This window comes from Phyllobates terribilis, unplaced genomic scaffold, assembly GCF_046119375.1.
Source record: "Phyllobates terribilis strain yellow unplaced genomic scaffold, ASM4611937v1 Scaffold_13__5_contigs__length_258822181, whole genome shotgun sequence".
Taxonomy (NCBI): Eukaryota; Metazoa; Chordata; class Amphibia; order Anura; family Dendrobatidae; genus Phyllobates; species Phyllobates terribilis.
This window is the reverse complement of record NW_027362773.1, coordinates 36,131,872-36,158,296: the sequence shown is the minus strand read 5'-3', so window position 1 is coordinate 36,158,296 and position 26,425 is coordinate 36,131,872. Positions and strand designations below refer to the sequence as shown.

Genomic DNA, 26,425 nt, shown 5'->3' with positions numbered 1-26,425 from the left:
TGCCTTCTTGCTGCACTACCTGCAGCATGACCCTCATATTGTCAGAATTCGAAGTAATCATGACTACTGGGTTGCCACACTCTTAGATCCCCCAAACTTTTCGATCAACCTTTTCATTTTAATAAAGACCAAAAAAATGGTCATTTTTGAAATTATAAGCATTAGCAGGTTGTTAGAAACTGAAATCAAACAGTTTTCAACTCAAAACTTTATTCTAGGTGATGTTACATTTTCACATAGGACCCCTTGTTCGAAAGGAGCTTCTGAACTCTCTCGTCCATTGAATTTGTCAGGTTTTGGATGGTTTCTGCTTCAATTGTTTTGCATGAGGACAGAATACCATCCCAGAGCTGTTGCTTAGATGTGAACTGCCTCCCGCCATCATAGACACTCCTTTTAATGATGCTCCAAAGGTTCTGAATGGGGTAGAGGTCAGGGGAGCATGGGGGTCACACCATAAGTTTGTCCCCTTTTATGCCCATATCAGCCAGAGATGCAGATGTTTTATGTGCAGCATGAGATGGTGCATTAACATGCAGAAAAATGATCTTGCTGTGAAATACACGGTTCTTCTTCTTGAACCATGGCAGGAAGTGCTGTTTGAGAAAATCCACATACATTATGGAGTTCATCTTTAGCGCCTTCAGGGATCCTAAAGGGGCCGACAATCTCTCTCCCCATGATTCCAGCCCAAAACATTACTCCACCTCCTCCTTGTTGGCGCTGTAGCCGTGTTTGCGTGGGGTGTCCATCAACCAGCCATCCTCCACTCCATCCATCTGGACCATCGAGCGCTGCACGGCACTCATCCGTGAACAAAACTGTTTTGAAATCTGTCTTCATGTAATGTTTGGCCCACTGGAGCCATTTCTGCTTGTGTGAAGTGGATAGAGGAGGTCGACAGGATGGCGTATGCACAGCTGCAAACCTCTGAAGGACCCTGCATCTTGTTGTTCGGGGGACGTTGGAGGCACAAGCAGCTTCAAAAACTTGTCTGCTGCTATGACAAGGCTTTTTGGCCGCTGCTCTTTCAACCTGACGTAATTGCCTGTAGGAAAGAGTCCTCAATTTGCCCTTATCAGCACGCACACGTGTGTACTGTGAATCAGCTACATACTTCTTGATTGCCAAGACACTTCATCCTCATCATGGCACAATGTTGATTGTAGTCATGCCTTGACCTAAACACTCCACAATTTGTTGCTTCTCAGCAGCCGACACATCCTTTTTCTTTCCCATTTTGGCAGAAAATGTAGGCTGCTTTATAATGTGAGAGAGCCTTCTTAAGTAGTCTTGCCTTTCATTGGACACACCTGCCAAACTAATTAGCACAGGTGTCTGCAATTGCTTACAGTGATATAAAGAGCCCTGACACACATCACCATCAATGAGTTTAACTGACAAACAAACAAATTCTTCCCTTATCACTCCTAAACACTTTTTGCATAATAATTTGGAACGCAGTGTACATGTGCTTTTCCACAAAACACCAGCAGTTCACGTAGTGAATCTTACAGTTCTAACTTGCCAACCGTGGTCTGTATGGAGTTGTTCAATAAAGGGCCCAAAATTAAGATAACATAGATGGGAGAGGTCTCTATGAATAGGAATTCCTAAGTATTTGATACCCTGTGAGGGACAGGCAAAGGGAAAGTTGGACTGGATGGAATCCTATATGGATTTGGGGAGGGAGACATCGAGGGCCTCAGACTTCGCTGCATTGATTTTAAAATTTGACCATGTAACAAAGTGATCTATTTCAGCCATAACAGCAGGGATGGATATATGTGATTGAGTGATATATACTAGGACATCATCAGCAAATAGAGAGCACTTGTAATCGGTGCCTCCCACCTCAATCCACCTAATATTGGGGTTATGGCGAATTGATGAGAGCAGGTGCTCCGTCACTAGGATGTATAAGAGAGGGGACAGAGAACATCCCTTCCTTGTCCCATTGGTGATTGTGAAAGGTGATGAAAATGTTCTGACGCGCCCCCTGGGCCTTGGGACACCCGGAGCCGGACCCTTTTTGGTGGATGCTGGTGGTTGTAGTCTCCGTGGCGGCAACCCGGTTCCGTGGCTCAGGGCGGTCAAACCAGTGGCGGAACTATTTATGTGGTTTTGATGTTTAAATGTCCGACTACGCCACCCGTGGATTGCGGTCAGAGTGAACCGCCGCTCCAGGGCAGACCGCAGAGGCTGGTGTTGTGGGTGCAGCAGAGCGTAGCATAACTCCCCACGGGAGGAGTATAGCCTCAGGGCAGTGTATGCGGAGGATGGGGGTGATGGTGCAGGGCAGCAGCAGTAACGACACGGAGTCAGTGATGCAGTCCAGGGCCTTTACTCACAGTTCTTATTATCCAGACCACGTCTGCAGGTAACGGCTGCCCACGTCGTACTGTGCTCACCAGTTGAGGGGCTCAGACAACTCCCAGATAACTTTGGAGCACTTCACAGGACCCCCTTTGTGTGTCCTTTGTCTGGCCTTTCTTACCAACACTTCTGTCCGGCTGCCTCGGGCCTCCTCTTGGTAAACTTGGCGCCAGTTTCCCTGACCCTATGTGGTGCCTTCCTAGCGGGTGTAGCGAGGAGCTGCGCCACATAAAATGTCAGAGCCTCCGGTTTCTAGCTGAGGGTCGTTTCCTGCCTCCACTAGTTCGGGGACCGGTCTCCCCCTTTGGCCTGACCCCTCCACGCAGGTGGATTCGGGCGTGCGGTGGTGACTCGCCCGTCCGCACCCCTGGGATCCCTTCATTCCTCGTTCCTGGAGCCTTCTCCGCTCCTCTTCCTTCCTTCTCCCTCTTCCAGGCCTGGGCCTCTGTTACTAGGCCCGCCTCCGGAGCAGAGCTCATGCAGAGCCCCTGCTCCCTGCCACTTCTGCTCAGACTTCTCTGCACTGAACTAAGATGGTGCCCACCTTTTATACTCCCTTCTCAATGCACCCAGGAACTGCTTCCTCCCTGCTCCTGCACTACAGGGTTCCCCTTCCTCAGTGTTCGCTCCCCCCACTCCAGCCAGGGACAGGGACTGTCATGCCCATCTCAGGGGCATATTGGTCGCCCTGCCCCACGGCAATGTGGTGTAATGCATGCAGGTGTCGGGTCCTGATCCACACTCCATCCTTACCTGAGAGTGAGATATCACACCTCTGGGTGAGGTGCAATACGTCTGTAGCAACCGAGCCCTCAGGGTGCTACAGTTCCATTTATCTTCAGCCTAGGTGACGTATTGCGATACAGGGCCGTGATTTTGGCTATAAAAGGGTCCCCTAGACCCCTACCCCAAGCTTTTTAAGAGAATCATATATGGCGTGCCAGGAGACTCTATGGAATGCTTTCTCAGCATCCAACGAGAGTATCTAATTACAAATTTTTAACTGCATCTAGCCCAGGAAATACTTTGTGCCTAGTAGCAGTGTCTGCTAGTCAGCGGATTATCCCGGCTGTTAAGCAAGCTACACCACCTGTAGTTTAGACACTTAATTTTTTCAAAGGAAATGATTCGGGACCATGGGATATTTAGTGAAGAGCATCAGGAGGCACCCCAAGGCATAGGGGCTGGGACTGGCATTAGGATGCCTTGCGGTGGACAGCCGAGCTCGATCCTTATAAAAGCTTTTTAACTGCAGCAGCTTTAGTGGACGCTACTGGAGCTGGAATTACGCGGCTGCTGGCATGAGACTTGCCCTCCAATAGATCCTTGTAAATGGATTTAAAGTGTATTCATTCAAATTAGAGAGACAATTTAAATTAAAAAGCTTAGAGCTGCCTCCACCACAGGGGGGCTCACTCGACCCACCAGCGGACAGGCACCAGTATTGGGAGAGGGGGGCTGGCCGTCAGGGTTCACCGCGGCTCTGGCACAAACCCGGCGACACGGAGGTGGCACGGGCAGGAGCGGACTGGCCGTGTCGGCTTCTCACTTTTTGGATTTTAGAAGGGCATGACATGCCTATATCTGTGTCTCCCCCTCCTTTTACTCCTCCACCTCTTTTATTTTCGCATGACTATATGTACTTGTCACTTTTCCATGTGTTAGTTATGTCTTCTGAGCAGTTTGTCAGCTTTTGGACACCTTTGAAGGTGTTTTCTATGTGTTTCTATGTGTTTTTGTTTGCCTGCCATTGTTTTTAACGGTGTTCGAAGGTGTTCGACGAACAGTTCGACGAACAGTTCGGCGAACACACGGGTGTTCGACGAACCGAACCGAACTCAAACACTATGGGGGTGGCTCAACACTACTTCTATCATGTTTTTAGATGTCAGATGAACTGGAAAGAGCAATTCCTGCATTATTTTTTTTTACTTTTATATTTTTTACAGGGTTTATCGCCTTGAACACATTATGTTGCCTTGGCTCTGTGAGTTGTCATGCATGTGACAATAACAAGACTTGGACCTCTAATAGTTTCATCAGTCTTTAATACGATGCAAAACTTAATTATGCTGGTTAGTTTCATGCTGAGATACCCCCGTATAGGCTCTGCATCCAGTAGGGCCTAAAAGACTTCCATAGATGGTTGCCTCAAAGGCCATTTTGCGCTGGCCTTCCCACCTTTCCAAAAAGTGGGCAGGTATTATCAAGAAGGCAAGATCGAGGAACACGAAACAAGTTCACATTAATTTAGCAAGAAAGTGGCATTGATTATAGCATAAACTGACATAAATATGCAGCGTGAAGATGTACAAATACTTTTAGAGGTGTGTTTCGGAGTAAAACAAATCTCATTTCAGCTGATGAATTTCCAAGACTGGTGTGGGAAACGACAGAAGAGCTAAACACATGTCATGCAACATCAATTTGTATCATATCATGCTTCACGTCACAAAAGTGTCCCTGTAAGCAGGGTGCCGCAGACTAAAAAAAATTGTTTCTGGCATAAAGGGTTCATTGGGAACAAAAACCAGAATATTCACTGTCAAATACGTCTTTGCCGCCTAGATGGCTTAGCTGCAAAGACTAAGACTGCAAAGACGGACACAGCTGTAATCGAAGCTTGTGTTGCAGATGATTACGTATATTTCAAGACTTCACATCTGTATCGAATTATCATCGTTTCGAAACCAAACAATATATAAGCTGCAACACAACTTACAGGGGCAAGCAAACCTACTCAATAGCTTCTTCTCCACTGTTTTCACAAAAGAAAACAATTTATCGGAGGAAATGCAGAGTTATAAAGTAAACCCTCCGCTAAATATCACCCACCTAACCCAGGAGGAAGTTCAGAAACGCCTAAATAATATCAAAATAGACAAGTCACCAGGCCCAGATGGCATACACCCCCGGGTACTAAAAGAATTAAGTAATGTGATAGACAGACTGCTGTATCTTATATTCAAGCACTCTTTATGGACAGGGACTGTCCCACTAGACTGGCGCCAAGCAAATGTGGTACCAATATTCAAAAAGGGGTCTAAAAGTGACCCTGGGAACTATAGACCAGTCAGCTTAACATCTGTTGTGGGTAAATTGTTTGAAGGATTTCTTAGAGATGCTATTGTAGAATATCTTAATGATAATAACTGTCTAACTCCATATCAACATGGATTCATGAGGGATCGCTCCTGCCAAACAAACCTGATGGCCTTCTACGAGGAGGTGAGCTTACAGCTGGACAGGGGAGAGTCAGTGGATGTTGTATACCTTGACTTCTCCAAAGCGTTTGATACCGTGCCACACAAAAGGTTGGTATATAAAATGAGAATGCTTGGTCTGGGGGATAATGTGTGCAAGTGGGTAAATAGCTGGCTGAGTGATAGAAAGCAGAGGGTGGTTATCAATGGAGTAAGCTCAGGGGGTGTCAGGGTTACTAGCGGGGTGCCTCAAGGGTCTGTCTTGGGCCCTATATTATTTAATATATTTATTAATGATCTAGTGGAAGGGCTGCATAGTAAAAGAGCAATATTTGCAGATGATACTAAACTTTGTAAAGTACTTAATACAGATGAGGATAGGGCACAGCTACAGGAGGATTTAGATAAATTGGGGAGTTGGGCCAAAAAATGGCAAATGGGGTTCAATGCCGATAAATGTAAGGTCATGCACATGGGAAAGAAAAACAGCAGTCACCCATACATATTAAATGGGAAACCGTTGGGGAAATCTGACATGGAGAAGGACCTGGGCATCTTGGTTAATAGCAAATTAAATTGGAGTGCCCAGTGTCAGGCAGCAGCTGCGAAGGCAAATAGAGTCATGGCATGCATCAGAAGAGGAATAGGGGCATATGATGAGAACATTGTTCTTCCTCTGTATAAAGCGCTGGTAAGGCCGCACTTAGAATATTGTGCACAGTTCTGGGCTCCGGTGCTCAGGAAAGACATATTGGAGCTAGAGAGGGTACAAAGGAGGGCGACTAAGGTAATAAAGGGAATGGAGGGACTAGAATACCCAGAGAGGTTGTCAAAATTAGGCCTATTTATGTTGGAAAAGAGAAGGCTTAGGGGAGACCTCATAAACATGTATAAATACATCAGGGTGCAGTACAGAGATCTCTCCCATGACCTGTTTATACCAAGGATGGTGACAAATACGAGGGGGCACACTATGCGTCTGGAGGAAAGGAGGTTCCTGCACCAGCATAGAAGGGGATTCTTTACGGTCAGAGCCGTGAGACTCTGGAAGTCTCTGGGAGAGGAAGTGGTGATGTCCAACTCACTTAATGAGTTCAAGAGAGGCCTGGACGCCTTTCTTGAGAACAATAAAATTACATCTTATGCTTAGTTAATTAATCCAGGGATTTAATCTGACTGCCAGATTGGTGTCGGGAAGTGAATTTTTCCTCAATGATGTAAATTGGCCTATACCGCATGTTTTTTTGTTTTTTTTGCCTTACCCTGGATCAACGCTGCGGAATAGCTGTAGTGCACAAGAAATAGGCTGAACTGGATGGACGCTTGTCTTTTTTCGGCCTTATAAACTATGTAACTATGTAACTATGTAACAACTATCGCTGCAAATTTTGGAAGAGGAAAGCTTATTGGAGTTTTTTCTTGCTACTGATATACCATGTCAGAGACTGGTAATTCTCCATCAGGTTGATCGGCATTGTTATACTTGGGATTCAGTTCTATAGGAAGACTAACAAATTATGGCTGAATTTTTTTCATCTGTATTTCTGTCTTGAAAAAGGCCTATTATTGCCAAAAAGTTGCATCATCTGCCTCATTTTTGTACCTTTACCATACGATTTTAAAGATGGAAAGAAAGCTAGGTTTTATCCTTATATGAATTCTCTGGTGCCTCTGAACTTTTGGAACTTGCATTGCTTTGGACCTTGTAGGGGGTCATACCGAGTCATTACGGAGTAACTAATGGTGCATGAGAAAGGCTCACTGGACTCAGGAAGACTAACAAAGACTCGCACTCCAGGTTGTCTTTCAAGAGAGTCTCGTTTATTATGACATAGGCCCATCTTCTATAGGGGCCTGTTTGCAAGTAAAATTGCTTAGCTATTGCATAACTATTGGCTTGAATATTGGAAGGAATTTAACTATTTCTTTCACAATTCCCCTCTTTTTATCGTCTTATCTCTCTAAAAATCCTTTCCTGACTCATCCCCATAGGTCTGCGAGACAACCCTACATCACAAAGTGCAAAGCTAACCCTACATGAATTATGGATTGAATGAACTTTCAACCAATGGTGGGAATGGCTGATCGATAGCGCTGCCCAGGAAAACCGATGCCACAAATGTCTTTGGAATGAAATAGATTGAATGAGCTACGTGATCTAATTACATTATCAATCCTATAAGCATGGTGTTGAATATTTCAGATTTTTTCCTGGTTAACATATTATTGTTATTTTTTTGCATCCAATCTATGTTGAGGTTTTCTTCAGGTGGTTGGATTAATTGACGGAAGTGACCACATTTAAGCAGCACATTTGTTTTACATTGTATCTATGGCTTAGGGATGAGTGGTGCTTGAAAAGCTTCAGATTGTAATTCCTTTTCCTGTACTTTTGGGATTCGACAAATAAAAGTCAATGTTTTATATGGATTGCTGGAACATTTTGTTTTTCTATCGTGAAGCTACTGGTGTGATCCAACTATACCATGAATCTAAATGGTAACAGTTGAGTTGTAAACTACACTGCTGCAATTTACTATATAGTGCACTGAGCCTTAAGTTACTCTAAAAATTCCATTGAGGAGCGCTTAAAATGAATATAGAATCTTTTCTACAACTGCCCCTGAGCAAAACTAGGTTACAATATCAACATTTCATGCAATGCACAGTATTCAGCCATGTGCACAATCTTTAACTTCGTAAACTATCACATTACTACCTCTGTGCAATAAGTATTCCCGAAACTATACAAGCAATGATAAACTTGTGTACTGCAAGGTCAGCTGCTATACAAGTCAGAAACAGGAGAAATGCCACAGGCATCAATGTCAAATAATGTAAAAATCATTTTATACAAAGGGAATTGTACATTTTTTATTGTGTCGACTTACTTATAGTAGCAAAATGTTCTCTACGTTCTGAAGACCATATATTTCTCAGTTAGATTTTACTAGATATTGTCCTTGTCTATAAATTGAATACATTTTTATATTGAAAAATGAATGAATTTTAAATTGTGTGAAGTGTCAAAAATGTGTCCCTTTAGTATTTTTGAGCTATAAAGAGAACCCGCCAGTCAATTTGTGCTGCCAAAACCATAAGGAGGTCTAGCAATCCTGGCCAGCTTAATAACAGTGCTTACAGGTTCAACAGAAAAGAGCTTGTAAGCACTGCAAATGATCTTCTGTTTAGCAGCAGTGGTCATTCTTCAAGGCAACAAGTTTGTTACTAACAAAGTGCTAATATCTCAAAAAGGCTGAAAACTTTAATTAGCACTAAATTGCAAAAGTGGTTATTTTTACAAGCACTAACCAAAAATATTTATCTGTGAAGATGGGGATAGCCCTTTATGGAGCTCTGCACAGATGATGTCTGAGTGCTAGAAGGTTCCCCTTTATACCCTTGATTATGGAACATGTTAAGACACCTTGCTGAAATGTGCAGATGATATGCTGCTAAGTGGCTTAATTAAAGTTAGTATAAACCCTCATATTTAGTTCTGAAAGTGCTGTAAACTAAGGAATTTATCATAAACTGTAAGAAAGCATTTCCAACTTACTGTTGGCAAGAGTTAGAGGGTGGAGAAAGAACTTAAAAGGAAACTTCTGTTAGAAAATGGTAATTTTTAAACTCATGGAATACACTTATTTTTTAAATTATTGGATACTGTTTTATTTTGGCTATGCAATTAAAAATACTACACAACTAATGAGTAAAGCCATTTTGTACTTTTGTAAGCAGTCAATGGTCAGGCTTCAGAATTGTGAATGGCATGTCAAGCTTGGACATTTACAATTTTACAACTCACTTTAAAAGTAGAAGGAGGATTAGAATAATAGGTCTGTTGTTTTCATGATAGACATAGATTGGCACAGCCTAGACAGGCAGGGGAAATGACAAATAGTCATCATTGATTGTTAACATTGAATATGGTTGCCACATTCTTTTGCAGGCTATCCCATATAATACTTGAAATGGGCTGATGTCTTTTCAGAGACCTCACTGCAGACCAACATTTTAAACCCTTGAAAGTTCAGCTTGCATTGTGCTCAGAGCTCCTGATTAATCCCTTGTTTGGTTTGTCTGTGAAGTCTGTGCATCTAAGCTACTGCTGCATTCAACAGCTCATGTATCAGCACAACTTCATTTTCAGTACACGTTCTTCTTCTGCAGCCAACAGAAAAAGCTGTTTATTAGGATGATGTAGTCAGAAGATCCTGAGAATTAAATATCCAGTACAGCTAAGCTACCAAAGAGGAGCCATGTGGTTTTGAGAGAGCACCTAATGTTCTAACCTGATTAACAGTATGGCTTGACACTTCGGCCCAGCATTCATGAAAGTATTTTCAACAGAAATCTGGTGAACTTGTGTAAAAAATGTTGATTAATTGCAAAATCTTTACGCAATTCGAGAATTTTGAAACTATTGGCAATTTTAAACCAAAATGGGCAACAACTTGATGCGCTTTGGTGTACCCTACACCAGAAATCTGGCACCTGACTGGAGTAAGATTTGTGGCGAAGTGCAATGATGGATTGTCTGACTCAAATATGCCCCTTCATCAATACCGGTGTAATCCATGACATTCTTCTTGAATTGGGGCCTTTGATCCTTGATTCAATAAACCTGGCATTGTGCATACCTGTCTTTTTATTCGGAACTGCTGTAGTGAGATGTGCCTAATTCAGTAAGAGACACATGCAACTTAATGAATTAGTCACATATAACAAGTGCTGTGCATCTCTGGCAGAAAAGTACTCCAGGCACAGACAATTTCTGGAGTAAGTTATGCCACAAAAGTGGCATCCTGGCTCAGCCATGCATCCCAACCATGCTTCACCCATATTGGTAGAGCAAAAGTTGCAAACTGTTTAAAAAAATTCCAAGTTGCACAAAAAGTTTGTGACATTTAAGAGTTTTTTATGCCAGAAAAATAATGGATACACCTTCATAAATTGTTTTTTTTGTTGTTTTAGATTTGTATTACAGACTGTCCATGCCATAATACTATTTCTCCTAGGTATTTAATATATTTAAGTGAATGCCAACTTAGACGATTGGTAGCTATTTACTAATGTACTTCCAAACAATTATCAGACTATGATTTGGGAGTGAACGCTCCTTTCTCCCTATACAGATACATAAAATGTCTCCTGCGGACTTCTTTGTGTGATTTCCTCTGTATCCAGACTCTGAAACAGAAAAGTCACAACAGCCAAAAGCAGTGTGTTACCAGATCCAACAAAAGCAGCAACACAGGCAGCTACTTACAGGAGCATAAAAAATAGTAAGCAAATTGCCTCTTCAAAGAAAAAGAGGACTTGAACTCTAGAGCGCCACCTATTGGAAGTAGCAATCCTACAAGTCACAATCAACCCTTTAACGAGTCATGCAATATGACTTAGGATAAAAGCCAAATCATAATCTCAATTTGCAGACACGGTGTTTCGGGCTGTTGGCCCTCGTCAGTGCAAAGTATGAGAACTGATTTGGCTAGGTGAGAGGCTCTGGACTGAGGTCAAAGAGGTAAAGTTTCTCCCTTAGACCTCAGTCCAGAGCTTCTCATCTAGCCAAATCAGTTCTCATACTTTGCACTGACGAGGGCCACCAGCCCGAAACACCGTGTCTGCAAATTGAAATTCTGATTTGTCTTTTATCCTAAGTCATATTGCACGACTCGTTAATGGGTTGATTGTGACTTGTAGGATTGCTACTTCCAATTGGTGGCACTATAGAGTCCAAGTCCTCTTTTTCTCTGAAGAGGCAATTTGCATATTAAATTTCCCAGAGGAGCATTGCACAGCGAATAAGCCTCCTTACCTTGACGTGTCAGAGCCGGTATGTCACTCTCCACAAGGAGAAATGTTACCCCTTAGACCAAAAAAAGTAAGAAATTTGTACTGAAACTATTTAGAAAGTTGCTTAATTTTGCACTTAAGAAACAAATAAAACAGTATCCACAAGTCTTTAACTCCTTCCTGAAAGGAAAGAATATGAATTAATAATAAGGCATTGTTTTGGCCCGGGCCTCCTTTGCATGTCTTAACTGTAAGTATTGAAAAAAGTATCAAAATCTATCTTTAATTGATGAAAACTTTGAAATATTTCACCAGTGTATAAATTGTACAGATATTATATCTTTCTTTCCCAAAGGGGATAATTTCCGATCAAAATATTTTTGGGATATCAGGTTTATGAAACCAAAAAGAAAAGGGTGTAAATCTCTCCACCTGCAACAGTGTTAACATTTGGGCCCATATTTTCCTTATGAGAAAACCTGGCCCTTGTTGTCCTAAATTTCTTGTCATTCTCAATACCAGGGCTGCTATTGTAGGTGATCTTTCCACAATCTTACTCTGTAATCTTCCCATTGTACCAATCTATCCCTTTCATCACAACCTCTAACATGTCTAAGCTGATCTGCCAAGAAATAAAGCCAGGGATCTGAAACTGATAACTCACCCGTTTCCTTTTCTCCCTGCAACGTTTCCAACCTTATTCTGGGATTTATTTCCATTTCAATGCTGTAAAAATCCTTTGCAATGTATAGAAGATTCAAAAAGGTGTGCAGACCGGCAAATTATGAAGAATATACAGTAGCTAAAGCATCATAACCATTTTTATAAGATTATTTCTGCAGACTGGGGAAAGAGACAACTTACACCAAGTATTTATTTTAGTGTTAAAGGGAATCTGTGAGCAGGCTTTTGTTATGTAATCTGAGGCCAGTATGAGGTGGGGCTGAGACACTGATTTCAGAGATGTGTTACTTATTATGCAGTGTGCTGTTTCAATATAATGAGTGTTTTATCAACAGGAGATCATCACTGCCTGAACTAGGTCTTGTATGCCTCCAAAACAACCACTCCCCACCACTGATTAGCATCTTACTGTCACTATACAATCTACACAGAAAGCTGTGAATCAGAGGTTAGAGTGTGAGTGAGAGTTAACTTTCTGAGCTCTGCTTCATGCTACATCTAAGAACTCTATTTGAATCACAACCGTTGCACCCAATAAGCTAAGTGATACATCGTTGGATTCAGCTTCTCTTTTCCTACACCAGGCTGCCCTCAGATGAGGAAGCTAAAACCTGGGGACAGATTCCCTTTAAACTTATTCAACAATGGTTCTAGGTTATCATAAACAAAATCAAATGCTCTTGAAGTAACATGGACCCCCAAAATACTCAAATTTCCTTACTATCTGCAACTGCTAACCATCCAGGTGGGTATTAAGGGCATAATGATAGATTTGACCAAATTTATTTGCCGAATTTCCTTCTAAAGTCCCTAATGAATGAAGATATCCCGACATATATAGACATATTACCATCGTATAATGAGAAACATCCTTCCTCACAGACATACCAAAGGCTTTGTTGTTATTGCAAATAGGAAGGGCTACAGGGGGTCATTTTCATATCTTTATTCTAAAATTAAAAAAAAATTCTACAAATCTTATCTATTTTTATATTTGCATCTATTTATCTATCAATTATCTATCTATGCAACTTCTGTACCTCTGCTATCTCTATCTCCCTTGCTACTTATATCTAAGTATTATTGTTCACAGATTAAGACTACCACTTCCATTTTCTATGTTCTACAGCGCTGCATTAGTACACAATATTCTGTTTACAGTACTCCTCCATAGTTGTAGGTATTTCTCTCCCTATCTGTAATGATGGGCTATGCACTCTGAGTTCTTCTCCCTAGGTTGTAAAACCCTAAAATTGATACTCCTTTTCCTGCCTCAGCTTTTATAATGGCTCTGATAGTTCCTCTTGATTGGCTCTGCTAAACCATTTTATGTGATAGCGGCAGGGCATTATAGGGAGGGCAGGTGAGTCTACTTGCTGGCTGATGCAATCTTCTGCAATGTGTGAAATGGCACAGGGAACTTTCTTTCTGATTTGCTTGAAACAAATCACAAATTGTTGAAATCTTCTGAGACATGCAATTTTCGTGAAATTGTACTCCGAGCTGATTTGCAGCGGATCGATTCGCTCATCTCTAATATTTAGATAGAAGCTGTATCATGTAGATTTTTTTTTATGCTAATTTTGGCATGTGTTAGTACTGAGTTATGTGAATAACATAGTGTTACAATTCTGAACGATAGGATGTATCTAGTGGAACTTCACTAAGTAGTAGCAATAATTGCATACAATCACCTCTATAGAGTATATAATCATATACTCTGTGATTATTTATGATCATTAGCACAGCCGAATCTATATTACGCCAGAGGTGGATATGAGAAAATTGAAATGAAGTGGCATGTTCAGATAGATAGATGGACAGATAAGCAAATAAATTATTTTAAATTAAATTCATTTGACATAAATTAGACTTGAACTAGAACAGGAGGAAATCGTGTTCTGTACATACACATATAATTAAGTATTCAACCTTCTAGGGCTCGCATTTGACTAAAATTAAAAGTAAACTCCTCCTGTGGACTAGGCTAAAATTAAATTGTAAACCAAATCTGACATTTATGAGTACAAGGTTTACATTGATTTACCAGGATTGATTGCAAAAATGTAAATCATGACAAAATATGCATCTTCAATATTAAAGCCATGAGTCGGAGATTATATAAGATATGAATGATCTGAATGTCATTGGGCCTAGACATCAAATTGATGAATTCATGTTCCCTAAAAAGGAAGAATTAATGAACAATTCAGATTGTGGAATTAGAAAAGTTCTAAAGAGTGATTCATTGCAAGGTATGCTAAGTAGACAAACACAGGAAGAAGATAGGACAAGCAAATGGACATTGTCTTCTCCTGCGCTCTTTCATTAAGACATAATGAAATGCAAATTGCGTCTTTCATGCCATTGCAGATACAAACCATAATCTAAAATACTTAATAATTGCGACGCTTCCATTAGTCTTGCATGCATGCAATGACAATATAGCTTAAAAGCTTTTGAGTGAAATGTCAATGTATAGTTTATTTATATGAACAAAAATAATAATAACAACAATAACTATAATAAAACATAAAAAATAGTTATATTTCATGATATATGTATTATTGCTGAATACTTTCATACCACTATTTACTAATGTAAAACTTTTAGTGACATGTCAGACATTGTGATTAGGGATGAGCGGACTTGTGGTGTTTGGGTTCGTAAAGTTTGACCGAACTTTAGCCCAAAATTCGGTTCGGGTACCATAAATAAATAAGAAAATAGTTAAACACAAACTAATGAAAAAATAGTAATTAAAGAATACCAGTACAAACGGAATAAATGCTAACTAATTTACCATTACTTTGGTGCGCTCGCAATGCTGAAAACAATAGACAAGTTCCAGTTAGTGTATTACTACTGTTATATCCAAAAAAATGCTCTAATGTGGACATATAGATTGTGTTTCAGTCCATTGATTGTTAAGATTGGCAGCAGATGATATTGTGGTTAAGCATCATTGACATTATATAAGTGACATTTAACTAGTATTGCAGTCCTCAAGTGGTTGAGCTTAACCACCGATGGTGAAGCGGTTTAGCAATTTAGTATATAATGATTCTGTGGTTTGTGGTTTTACTCACAGTTACTCACAGTTGATTCAATGATTTCCCTATGGCTTCCAAGTATTAATCTTGTGACAAGAGATTACCGAAGGCACTCCGGTGGATAATGATAGGGACTCCACTGTAAATTTAGTGGAAACGTTCCAATAGGCTCGCAGGTGACTGCTCAAAAGCGCATAGGTTCAAGATATAAAAATTTATTTTGAATTAAAAACCACTCAAGGGATGAGTGGTTGACATATAATAGCATATAATGGCACAAGGCGTTTCTGCTCTCAAGGAGACATGCACCATGCACCCGATGAAGTCTGCAGTACTCAGCAGTGGCAACTATGCAATGTACAAAGCTGCTGTGTTCATACCTATACACTGCTTATTTTCAACAGCTGTATGTGCAGATTACAGCTGATCAGTGGCAGAGCCAAGTATTGAATCCCTACTGATCTTATATTGTTCAGTCATAGACAACCTATTTAATCCTTGACCAATTTAAGTCTAATCTTAAACCTTACTTCAATGAAACATAAATTTCTATAAAGGGTTTCTCTGAAAATGCGATCAAAATTGCCATCATCACATATTCCAAGCTGCAACCCACCCTAGGCACTTGTCAGGAAGACTTGTAGCCTCAAAAAATAGAGTTTTTCTATCCTGCTTCAGATCTGCTCCACAGCTGAGTGAGCAGATCAGTTATGCTAATGATGTTGCTTATCAGCCAGACAGTCAAGACACATCACTTGAGCAGTATTATCTTCAAGTGGCAAGTCATCCTGACATGTGCCCATTTTGGATTGAAGCTTGAAATATGTGACTTTGGTTATTTTTTCCACATTCTTGGAAAAGAAAGCAAACAGAAAACAAAACCTTATGGAGAAACACTTATCACCACCTTATTCTTAATAATGGACTATTTTTTATAAATAAAACGTTGTATGTTATATCTTTGCATGAAAGTTTTAAGTCATGGGATGAACAATTTAATTAGGCATTAATTCCAAAAATTACCAGAGTGGAATATTTTCAAATAATTATTGCATGAGTTTCTGCCATCAAAGAGATTGATAGCTGTCCACTGAGAACAGAGGAAAACAACAGTAATAATGTAAAACAGAGGTTGTTACATGTTTGCTTGTGTGTGTATTATTATATTTTGTTAGTTTCTTCTCTGCCTAAAGAACAATACAAAAGAAGTCTGTGTCTGATAGTAAAAAGTAAGTATTACTTGTATCTGTACTTATATTTATATTATGCTAGCAGGATGTCAATCATCATACTAAATAGCAGGTATTCCTTACATGTATTAGAATCATGATTCTGACTATTATATCGCATAATGAACAATGTTTTCACTAATACCTATGAACATGTATTATCACGATCATGATGTTATGTATTGGATTAAGCCATGAGCATAGCTTGAGACTATATCCATAATATTCCACTAGCACTTTATATATTTTATGGATTCATATAGGATATCAGTGTGATGATGCACTAGCACTTTAAACAAGTCTCAGACTTATATACATAGGATATCAATTATGCAATGCTCTGGTAATGATGTGTATTTATTAACCCTATATGGTTGATCTACTCCCTCTGTATATTGGTTATTACCTTCCTGGGTGTGTGCCCCGTGTCTTCTATGGTTGTTGGTTTGAAATCTTTTTTGTTGTCACCTGACTATCAAAGTATTATTATATTTCATAAGTTTTGATATGCTTGGGATTTTATGGTAGGTTTTTCTTTTCCGTTTTCTCTGATTAAGAGATGAAGTAGGGCTTGGCCAGTCAGAGATGCAGTCTCAAGATGGTGCAAAGGGGCAAGATTGGCACTAGAAGCTGTAGAAGATGGTGACCAGTAACTATTTTACATCAAACACTGAACATACATAACTGATATCTAACCGGTGGAGAAATAAGAAAATGCAGGGATGATACTTATCAGAAATGAGTGAGTATGTTCGGTTAACCCTTTCGACGAGTATGCTTGGGCGAGCACCGAGTATCTTCAGCGTACTCAGTGATATGTTTGAATCACTCTCGTGTGCATGATTTGCGACTGTTTGACAGCTTTATACACAGGTTTTTTCTTGTAGTTTGCTACCATAGAGACAAATGGCTGTTCATAACATTACCAATGATTATTAACAATATCATATCACATGTAAAACTCAATTTAACTTCCAAGACTTCTTATCTTTCATTGAAAGGCTTTAGAAAATGTGAGTTAACAGCCTCCAGTTTTCATTGAGTATGGGATAACTGTAGTTCTAACTATAAAGTGCACTAGAAGTACTCAAGTTAATTGTTGATTAAGATTTTCTATTAGTTATGCAAAGACGAAGCTAAAATGATGCCAACCAAATTATGTTCCCAGAAGTCAGTGAGCCTGCACGGAGGTTGTTTGTCAGTTATAATATCTTTAGCGAGGCTTTTTATTCAAACCTTTCATTTAGTCAGTTTGTTATGTTCCTTCTATAATACTGCTTAATTAAGAATCATAAGCTGTATACATTTATCTGTTGGCTCGTAAGCATGGGAACAAGTCTTGATTAAATTACTATAATTTTTTTTACTTCAAAGATGCACATTATATTGAATTATAACTAGTGTACTTTCATTGCAACTTTGACAAAAAGTCCAAAGAAATGACTGAAGGCAGGCTCACACTGGACCACCAGGGGGCCGAGGAATTCCCTGGTGGGCCCCTGAGCTGAGACGCAACCATCACAATCATACTATGCCCCACTAATGCCACTTTTAGTATGTTGGATATATGTCCTCAGATGCATATCCAGTTGAAACGTATTGTGGAGCAGAGAACCACCATTGCCCCGACCCACAATATCTACCTATCAGAGGCCGGCAGCAGGAAATTAAATCACAGATGGCACACTGCAGTGATAACACTGCACTGCAAAATTATAATATATTGGGCCAGAGACAGGGACATTATATTAATTATGGAGGCAGTGGTGATGTAGGGTACAGCTTGCCACAAGATTTGATGTGCCCAAATGAAGCTTGAGTGTGTACACCCATCTTACTGTACATTGTCAGGAAAGACAAGATTTTCAAAAAGTCGTCAGTGATGCTCATGCCCTTAAATGTAAACCACCATAATTTTACATCACGGTAGATGTGCATGTGCAATCTGTGTTTTTCAGTCTATTCTACTGTAACGGAGATAATGCCTAATAGATTTTTATATATAGTGGAACTTTTGAAGATCAAGAAGTGGCTTTGCTCAAAGATATATCTGTAAAAATATTAACTTTATTAATTTATTTCAATAATATAATACAAAATAAGACCACGTGAACGTACTTTGCTTATATGGACATTGTCATTACACATGGTGCAAATAAAGATAGGCATTTATGATAATGACGAGTGGCAATTTTTGCCCAAGTATTTTTGCCGGGTGCAACCTTCTCAATGCAATGCTATCTTTTGAGTGTGTACTTTCTATCTAATTAATCGACTGATTTGGGAAATATCTTGTTGCAATGTGCACTTATTATAATAATACGCATTCAGCATATACATGAGAATCCGGAGCTGGGTTTCCTCTGGGCAGGAGGCACCCTTTTATAAATTATTTTGTCTTATATTATTGAAAGAAATTAATAAAGTAAATATTTAAAAAATATATATTTTTGTGCAAAGACACTTTTTGATCCACAAAAGTTGCAATATCATAGAGGTCAGTATGTTTTATATACAGTATAGTGGTAGTTTGGTCCACTAGAGTCAATTCTACGTTTCGGCACAAGACAACCCAATCCAACACTCACTGGAGGTGTATAAAAACAACGTAGCATTATTGTATTTCCTCTTTCTTGTTGACTTTATTGCATGAAAATATTCTGCAGGACATTACAGAGATTCTCATCCCTGTCTCTAATGCAGCACAGAAACCCTGTTTCAAAACACTGGGACTAATTTGATATCAAATGTCAGAGAAGGACATATTTCACATTTCATGCAGATGTTGTCCTTAGGTCATTTCAGATAATTCTACTTTTTTTGTGAATTTTACAGCATGGATCTCATGAAATCAATCATAAAATGTTAAGTAAAACTGTGGGAAATTTAGGTTTTAACGCAATTTCAGTTTTTTTTTCATTCTACAACCCTAGTCTTTCCAAACAATAGTACCAACCACTGAGCCACCATGTTGCTTAACATCTGACTATTTATTCCCACAATCAAGTTCTATTATAGGGTATAAAGTTCAGAAAAATTTCAACAATATAATTATAAAAAATCACTTTTCCAGCCCGTCAATTTTAGACTCCATGTACACTTCGTTACTATAGATTTGTCCTGCATGCCAAACAATCTAGTATTTAATCCATTGTCAACTTCACTAAGGCAAAAAATTACATAATTAAATTTTTGCTTTATGTTAAGGAAGAATAGATAACATTAAATCACATATATAGTATAAAGTGCCTTTACTATACCTCATTTTGTAGATCTCTGATCATTTTACTTTTACGTTCCATTTCAGTTTTTAGAAAAATTATCTGAAAAATATTTAACAAACATTTAGTCAAGGTAGAATATTTGAAAGAAAATCTGCAGTGATAAACAGGCAGCTTTTGAAATAAGAAAATACTTATTCATTTTAAAAGCACATAAAAAATTCTCAGATTGAAAGATCTACTTTAAATGAATGGAATATAGACCATAGGTCCAGAGAAAACTCAACACAAGGCATACATGCTGAATTCTCTCTTGCATATCAATTACTTATCTTTGCTCTGGTTTCCCCTCCTCTACAGAATACAGAATAAACTTATCACACTAAGGACCCATTCTGACATCCGTGCCAATTGGACCGAGCTCAGACCACTGGAGCATGGAATGGCTGCGGCTCTCCTGACCCAAGCATGACAGCTTCATATATTTCTGAGAGACTCTCATTCTCGGTTTTGGAGACCAGCAGCCAGTCTGTGCTTTGAGATCAGACTGAAATCTACCGGTGTCTGAAATAGCCTTTACTCACAAATCTGTCCACAATTCGGCACTGAACTGCTTTCTTAATCCCCTCCCTCATGTCTATCTACTACTCTATCCATTCCCTCTATTCTGCTAATGATCTATGATGCGCATCCTCCATGATCCGAATCTCCCACTCCTGTTTCCAAGAGTTTTCTCATGCTGCACAAGTTTTTTGTATTGTGCTATCCCAGACAAACCAATAAATTCCAAATATCCAAAGTTTTAAGCTTGACCTAAAAAAGCATCTGTTTAGGCTGGCTTTTCACATCACCCCATTAATCTAACTGTTCTCAGTTCTATATTTTCCTCAGAATCTGGTACTTGCTATCATCTGTTCCCACATACTCCTTGCACTCAATATCAATTTATATTTAGACATAGACATATACTGTGTGCAGAACAGTTCATGCAACTTTAAATGAATATCCGCAATTACTACAAAGATGCCAGGACTCTCTCACTTTATTGATTTCGGCTCTGTATCTCTCATCTTCTTGCACTGGTTCTACTCATTACTGACTGGAGCATTTGTCACATGCTTTAGCAATTGTCTTCCTGCCTCTCTTGCTGAACTCTAACATCTTCTCACTAGTCATACTAAAATGGCTGCTGCAATCCCTGATCAAGCTTTTATATAGGCTATGAGAGTTCCTCGTGAATGGCTGTGCTATTCAATCTAATGTGACAGCTGCAAGGCATTAGGGATAAGCATGCAAAGTCATGTCTATGGTCCTGTGAGACCTATGTGACTGATTAAATCATCTGCAATGTGTAAATGTTGATATCCATTTTCCCCAATTCATGCAAACCGAATCACAATTTTTCAAATTCACCTGGACCTGCAAATTTTATGAAATTTGACTCAATGGCAATTTGTGTAGGATCAATTCTAGCAGCTCTACATTATATATTTTGTGGAACCTACATTTCCTTATGGAATTTAAAGGATAAACTTCATTTTCATTTTTATTTTATCTATCAATAGTACACATGAATGTAAGGAACTTTGTAATTTATCTTATCAGAGAAATCTGCTTCTTTCTCTGCCAGATTTGATCAGTCATTATCAAAATTCTCAAATCTGAGGTGAAAACTGTATTCAGTGAAGAAAGACTTTCCCATTACTGAGAGAAGATGGCGGCTGCTACTGATGAAATTCTATGTAGACTGGAGGCGGGAGGAGCAAGAGGCAGAGCTCATCTCTCCTCCTCCCATTTCTATCTATATAGAATCTTAACAGAAGCAGCTGCCATCTCCTATATCTGTAATGGGAAAGTCTGTCTTTACTGAATACAGATTTTACCACAGAATTGAGATTTTTGACAAAGACTGATCAATTCTTTCAGAGAAAGAAGCTGATTTCTCGGATAATATATATTACATAGTTGCTTATTTTCATGTGTACTATTGAGTTATGAAATAAAAATTAAAACAACGGTTACTGTTTAAGCTCTTGCTAATAAAGGCCCTCCCACCTCTCATTTTAATTGTTAAACTATGCATTACTCTGTATTGTCTGATATTGTTTGAACATGCACCCTCTGAATTGTAAAGTGTTGCAGAATATTGACGCGCCCCTGGGCCTGTGTCGCGCTGCGTTGCGCACGCGGGAGCTTACCCGGAGCCGGATCTCTTGAGGGTTGTAGTCTCGTGGCGGTGACCCGGTCCGTGCCCAGGGAGTCAAACTGAGCGGCGATGTATCAGCGGTAGATGTTGTACGACTACGCCACCCGTTGAATGCAGCTATGGAGCTGCCGCTGCAGGACCGCCCGCTGAGGCCGGTGGATGGATGGTGCAGCGTAGATGGTATAACCCCCAACGGGAGCGGTATGGCCTCAGGGCAGCAGATGTGGATGATGGGGGTAGCAGGAACCACTCGGAGACGGTACGGTGTAGTTCAGGGTCTTTACTGGTGACAACGACAGACCCTCCCGGAGTACTGGCTAGTGATTGGGGCCTGGTCAGTCCTTGAGCAGATGGGATCTCCCCTGGCCAGGCGGAGTTGTAGGCCTCCCAAACTGACTGTACTCTTCTGGCTACCTTGCTAGAAGCGGGTATAAGTAGCCCACGTCCCTGAGTGTACCGTGTGGTGCTCACCCGTATGGCCGGTGACTCGGGGCCTTCTAATGGCTTCCGCTCCACGATGGCGGTGCTGGTCCCACGCGTGTGACCGTGCCTTCGGGCTTCTTGGCCAGAGGACCTGAAATCCCCTGCCTGACGGATTCTGCTGCTGGGTAGGAGTTAGTCCCCACAGCCTCGGACTCCGGGTCCGGTAAGAAATCTTCTCAGTCAGGGCGAGCTCTGCAGCTGCCAGCCCCTGACTCGTAGTAATATTGCTCCCACTGAGCTTCTGCTGTTTCTTCCTATGCTGCTTCTCTGTCTCTACTCTCCTTGACTGACTAACCCTGCTTCAGCCCCGGGTTTATATAGGGGAAGTTCTTCCCCTCCCAAGACTGGACAGGAGGTGTGGCATGCACAGGATCCCTGACCAAAGGACCTCCCACCTGCTCTCAGACATAACATTACATTACTGTGGAAACCAGACCCCTGGGGTGCCACAATATATTGTTGCCAATTCCTCTGTTGGCTACAGTTTCTTTGATAGAGGTGGGCTGAACCTTAATGGGGAGTGTTCAGCTGTGCTGGGGGAAAGAATGACTAGAAGATGGGAGGAGGGAAGATAGCAAAAATAGAAATCTGGGCCAAGTACTGAAAGTTTGGGTGTCATGGGGGGAGGGATTAGAACAGTTACTACAGAGAGGAGGAATAGAGGTACAGAAAAATACAAAAAAATGCCTGTATACTAATACCAGAAGCCTAATCAACAAGAATGATTAATTATATTTAATATTTTTGGAAGTGAATTATGATATTGGGCGTATAAAGGAGACATGGTTGAACTAGAGCTATGAATTGTCTGTTAATTTACAGGGCTACGGTGTGTTCAGGAATGACCATACAAATAAGCATGGAGGAGGGGTTTGTTTATATGTAAAATCAACCCTAAAACCCATCCTACGTGATAATATCTGAGTGGTAAATGAAAATATAGAAAATCTATGGGTAAAGATAAGGTGAGGGAGAAAGAATAATAAATTACTGATTTTCGGGGGTTTGTTATATTCTCCAAGTATGAGGGAAACGTCAGAAAATATCCTGATAAAGAAAATGTAACATCTGTGCCGGTTTCTGCTTTGGCTGCTAGGTGATGCGGAGCCATTTTTGAGGTTGATGCGTGACAGAATCAATCCTATATTATTCCTAGGACTTGTCACTCTAGCCAATCCAGAAGCTATGTAGTTAATCCTGCTCATTTGGGCTGTCAACACTGGGTGGGGCTTTTACTATATAAACCCCTGAGTGCCAGTTCCAACCGTCAGTAGATGTTTTTGCTGCATGACTTTATCTGTGTGCTATGCATGTGTTGTTTCTTCCTGACTTATCCTGTCCTCTGACCTTGTCTTGACTTTTGACTACCGCTAGCTTTATAATTTTGTCCCTGACATGACCCCTTGGCTTTGACCCTGATGGTGACCTTTCCTGCCTAGTTCACACTTCTGCATGCCAGCCCTTACATGGTACAGTGGTTAAAGGGTATCAGGGTTTCTCTAGAATCTGCCAGACAGAGTGGCTTGTGCCAAGTCTGTCCAAGATAGCCTTTTTCAGCCTGTGGCCTCAGACAGATGTGACAGCAAATAGATGAGGCAGCGAATCAAGAAAAAGTGTATATTATGGGGGACTTCAAATGTGCAGATTCAAGGTCACTTAGGTATTATGCTCACTTAGGCATATTTAGGTGTTACTTATCTTTTAATTAAATGTATATTAAAGGGGCTAAAAAACACTAAACTTCAGGAAGGCTAATTTTGATTGGCTAAAAGATGATCTTCTTGCCAGAAACTGGGACAATGTCCTTAAAAATTAAAGTGCACTTTAATAAGCATCTTCAATAGGTCCTGCAAAAGTTGATTCATTAATAAGTTTAAGGAGGACCTGGATGCCTTTCTAGAGAAAAATGATATCACAGGTTATGGATACTAGATTCTTTGATGGGACATTAATCCAGGAAATTTATCTGCCATAATTACAGTTGGGAAGGAATGTTTCCCCTAATCTTCAGCAATTAGCATCTTTCTCTTGGGTTTTTTGCCTTCCTCTAGACAAATATTTCCCAAACTCTAGTCCTCACGTCCCCCAACATGTCATATTTTCAAGATTTCCTATTTCATAGGTGATGGAATAATTACTAAGGCATCAGAAACTGCCTAAGGGTCTCTATCTTGTGCAATCCCAAGGAACTCGGGAAAACATGATGTGTTGGGGGGCCGTGAGGACAGGGTTTTGGGAAGCACTGCTCTAGACCAACATCTTAGCTTACAGGTTGAACACATTATTATCAGCATTATCATTATTTACAAAAAAGTGTAGGAAAGTAAAGAAATCAAAAAAATTAAAAGGATAAGCAACAATAAAAATGTTAGTACAAAATAAAAATTAAAGAGTGCTTTTAAAAGCTATGGGCATGTAAATTAAAAGGAGTTTGCCACCCCCAAAATGCCAATTAACCTCATTCTACCAAAGCTAATTTTCACCTTCCTGACCAGGCCAAAATTCTCAAATCTGACACTTTAAGATAACTCTGAAATGCTTCTTCATATCCCAGGGATTCTAACACTGTTTTTTCATGATTCAGTCTACCATATATACTCGAGTATAAGCCGTCCCGAATAGTGAATATTCATTTTCTTTAGCAGCGCGCACACATGGAAGCTGCAGCAGACGGCTACTGCCTGTGTACTGCTCCTCCACCGCTGCAAGACTCCCCACCACCTTCAACAGCTGGATATGTAAGTAAATACTTGAGTATAAGCCAAGGGGAGCTTTTTCAGCATAAAAAATGTGCTGAAAAAGTCGGCTTATACACGAGTATATACGGCATTTTATCTTGGTGGTGAATTTAAATTATTAAAATGTGTTTATTTATGAAAATTCCAGAAATTTGGCAAACATTTTGAAAAAAACTTGTCATTTTTATACTTTAAATTATTATGCCCTTAAAGAAGCACTACCAACATTTTTTTTCTTAATCCTGTCTAAACATCTATGTAATGTAGTGGAGGTATGTTGCTAAACTTAGCAATCGCCATCTTTCACAGCACTGTCTTGAAATTATAATCAATAGATCACGCAGGATTTTATGTGGAAATCGGAAGTCACTACCCCACACAACAGTCTCAGTGTGAGCCGGCAAGAGGAAAACTCACTTGATCTAGAAGACAACTGAAACTACGCTGGAAACTGAGGAAGACTGCAATTGGTAATTATGTTAATGCACCTTTACTACACTACATAAATATACCAAATTCCAAATTCAAAAAAAAAATGTTGGAAGTGCTTCTTAAAAACAGATTGTCATACCATATACAAAGTAGTTAATAAATAACAATTACCACATGTCGTTATGTCAGCATCAGTTTTTAAAAATGTTTTTTTTTTAAACTGCCCCACTTAAGGTATAAAAACCATATTTATAAAGTTTTTTTAGCTCTCCAGATGTTTTACTGCTAAAAAGTGTAAAACATTTTTTACTTAAATATTGTTTAGCCTAATTTTTTTCATTTGTACAATTAGATCACAGGTTTCACCAATATGGGGGCTGCATATACAAAGTTTAAGATTAGAAAATGTTAAGAGGAAGACAAAAGTAGAGGCGTATACACACTCCATCTAAAGTTTCACTCTAGCACTTTTTCTTCTTTAATTTGATCATATGATAACTCACAGTAAATGCATGCAGACGGTATGCATTAAAATACCTACTGATTGCTGTCTAAAGTAATTTACAATTTTGCTCCGGTCCTTTTCCAGATCATGTGACCTCAGCTCTTTCTTGCCGACTCACATAGCTGACTGTTACTTCCAATCTTAATATAAGTCTAAGATCACCTCGCTCTGAATCTCATAGAATTATATTGAGAAAGTGTCTTCCAGTCGACACAAATGTTGTATGAGCCGACTGGTCATATGATGCAGGAAAATATCATAGGAGCACTGGAAATACCAGAAGATGGCAACGGCTAAGTATTCTAATGCATGCACTGAACATACATTACTGATAGCTAACTGATAGGAAAAAAAAAATAAAAACTCCTACTGCAACCATTTTCATGCCCTTTAGAAGCAACCTATGCAGATGCCACAATACCACAACATCTAAGGGATAATGACTTCATAAGCTTACAACTACTGATGGATAATGACGAGGGATGAGCGGACCCGT

The 26,425-nt window shown here is 39.9% G+C and overlaps 1 protein-coding gene across 4 annotated transcripts in view; it reads right to left on the bottom strand.

The window, feature by feature from the left end:
* The window catches only part of LUZP2 (leucine zipper protein 2), a 1,401,083-nt gene that overhangs the window by 846,676 nt on the left and 527,982 nt on the right, over positions 1–26,425 (bottom strand). For all 4 annotated transcript variants that reach the window (XM_073659432.1, XM_073659433.1, XM_073659434.1 and 1 more), the window contains exon 5: positions 19,605–19,667. In XM_073659432.1, coding sequence (XP_073515533.1) covers positions 19,605–19,667 — 63 coding nt within the window. The remainder of the gene's footprint in view (positions 1–19,604; positions 19,668–26,425) is intronic.